This window comes from Vicia villosa, linkage group LG4 (genome assembly GCF_029867415.1).
Source record: "Vicia villosa cultivar HV-30 ecotype Madison, WI linkage group LG4, Vvil1.0, whole genome shotgun sequence".
Classification (NCBI taxonomy): Eukaryota; Viridiplantae; Streptophyta; class Magnoliopsida; order Fabales; family Fabaceae; genus Vicia; species Vicia villosa.
Window position 1 is genome coordinate 42,724,666 of NC_081183.1, and position 1,496 is coordinate 42,726,161.

At 41.0% G+C, this 1,496-nt stretch overlaps 1 protein-coding gene across 1 annotated transcript; it reads left to right on the forward strand.

Moving 5' to 3' along the window:
- The first annotated feature begins 627 nt into the window (after positions 1-627).
- Positions 628-1,014, forward strand: LOC131597121 (uncharacterized). The gene has a single exon (XM_058869834.1). The coding sequence runs from the start codon at positions 628-630 to the stop codon at positions 1,012-1,014; it is 387 nt and encodes a 128-aa protein (XP_058725817.1).
- Positions 1,015-1,496: the final 482 nt, after the last annotated feature.

Below are 1,496 nucleotides of genomic sequence, written 5' to 3' on the forward strand. Positions count from 1 at the left end.
TGCGTAATGCGGTTTCTGTTGGTTCTTTTAAGGGCTTTCAGGTGTCTCCTGATATTTCCTTTGAGATGCTTCAATTTGCGGATGACACGGTGATTATTTGTGATGGTTCGAAGGAGAATTTGTGGTGTGTTAAAGCGTTGTTGCGTGGGTTTGAATTGGTTTCGGGGTTGTGTATTAATTTGAACAAAAGCAAGATCTATGGTGTGCAGTTGGAAGAACAGGTTCTTTTAGCGACTTCATCGTTTTTGGGGTGTCAAGTTGGAAAGCTTCCTTTTGTCTTCTTAGGTATTCCGGTTGGTGGTAATCATCGGCAAAAGGAATTTTGGTCTTTTTTATTCTCTAAGTTGAAAAAGAGGCTGAATGGTTGGAATGGGAAGCATCTTTCGTTAGGTGGTAAAGTCTCTTTACTCAATTCGGTTCTTAATAGTATTCCTATCTTCATGCTTTCTTTTTATAAAGCTCCGAAATGTGTTCTTGATGAGATAGTCAAAATTCAACGGGACTTTTTTATGGGGAAAAAAGGAGGGAGTTCGAAAGGTGTGTTGGGTTAGTTGGGAGAAGATTTGTCGGCCGCATAAGGAAGGTGGGTTAGGGGTGAGGAATATTGAGATTTTTAATCTCTCGTTGATGAGTAAATGGGGATGGAGATTCTTATCGGATAGAGAGTCGGTTTGGTTCAAATTTTTGGAGTTTAGGTATGGTAAGGGTATGGAGGCTCTTTGCGGAATAATTCCCAATAGGATCCTATTGAAAGCGTCGCTTTGGTGGAGGGATGTTCGTAATGTTTGCGGGTTTGAAGTTAACGATAGACCTTGGTTTTCGGATTGCATCTCTTGGAGATTAGGGGATGGAGAATCTATTTGTTTTTGGGATCATGCTTGGATGGGCCATACGCCTTTTAAGGTGATTTTCCCTCACCTTTACGGTTTGTGTTCTCCTTCTAATCCTATATCTTCTTCTTCTTCCTATGTTTCTTTTGTCGCCAATATGGGTGTTTGGGTGGATAATGTGTGACGGTGGAATTTGGGGTTAATGGATGATTTTTTAGAAGAGGATGTAGCTTGTGATCGGAATGATTTGTTGTCTATCTTGGAGGGGGTTTCGCCAAATCCGGGAGTGAAGGACAAGTGGATTTGGTGGAGGCATGTTGATGGGTTTTCGGTTAAAAATAGTTTTCGATGGATTTATGCTTTGAGATGTCCGAATGTTGTTTTGGATGATGCAAGTATTTTTGAATTAAATTGTTTATGGAAAGCTAGTGTTCATAGTAAGGTAAAGGTGTTTGGTTGGAGATTTATGGTTAATGCTCTTCCTACGCGTATGGCGCTTTGCTTTCGGGGTATGGATAGGATTATCATCAACAATTTATGTCCTTTGTGTGGTTTAGAGGGGGAATCGATGAGTCATCTTTTTCTTGGTTGTATGCACACGAGAAATATTTGGAAGGAGGTGTTGGCTTGGTTGGGCTCGAGCATGGAGGAGGATGGAAGGGTGAT

What these genes read in the sequence shown, in the direction of transcription:
- LOC131597121 (XM_058869834.1), top strand. Translation starts at nt 628, where the DNA reads ATGAGTAAATGGGGATGGAGATTCTTATCGGATAGAGAGTCGGTTTGG.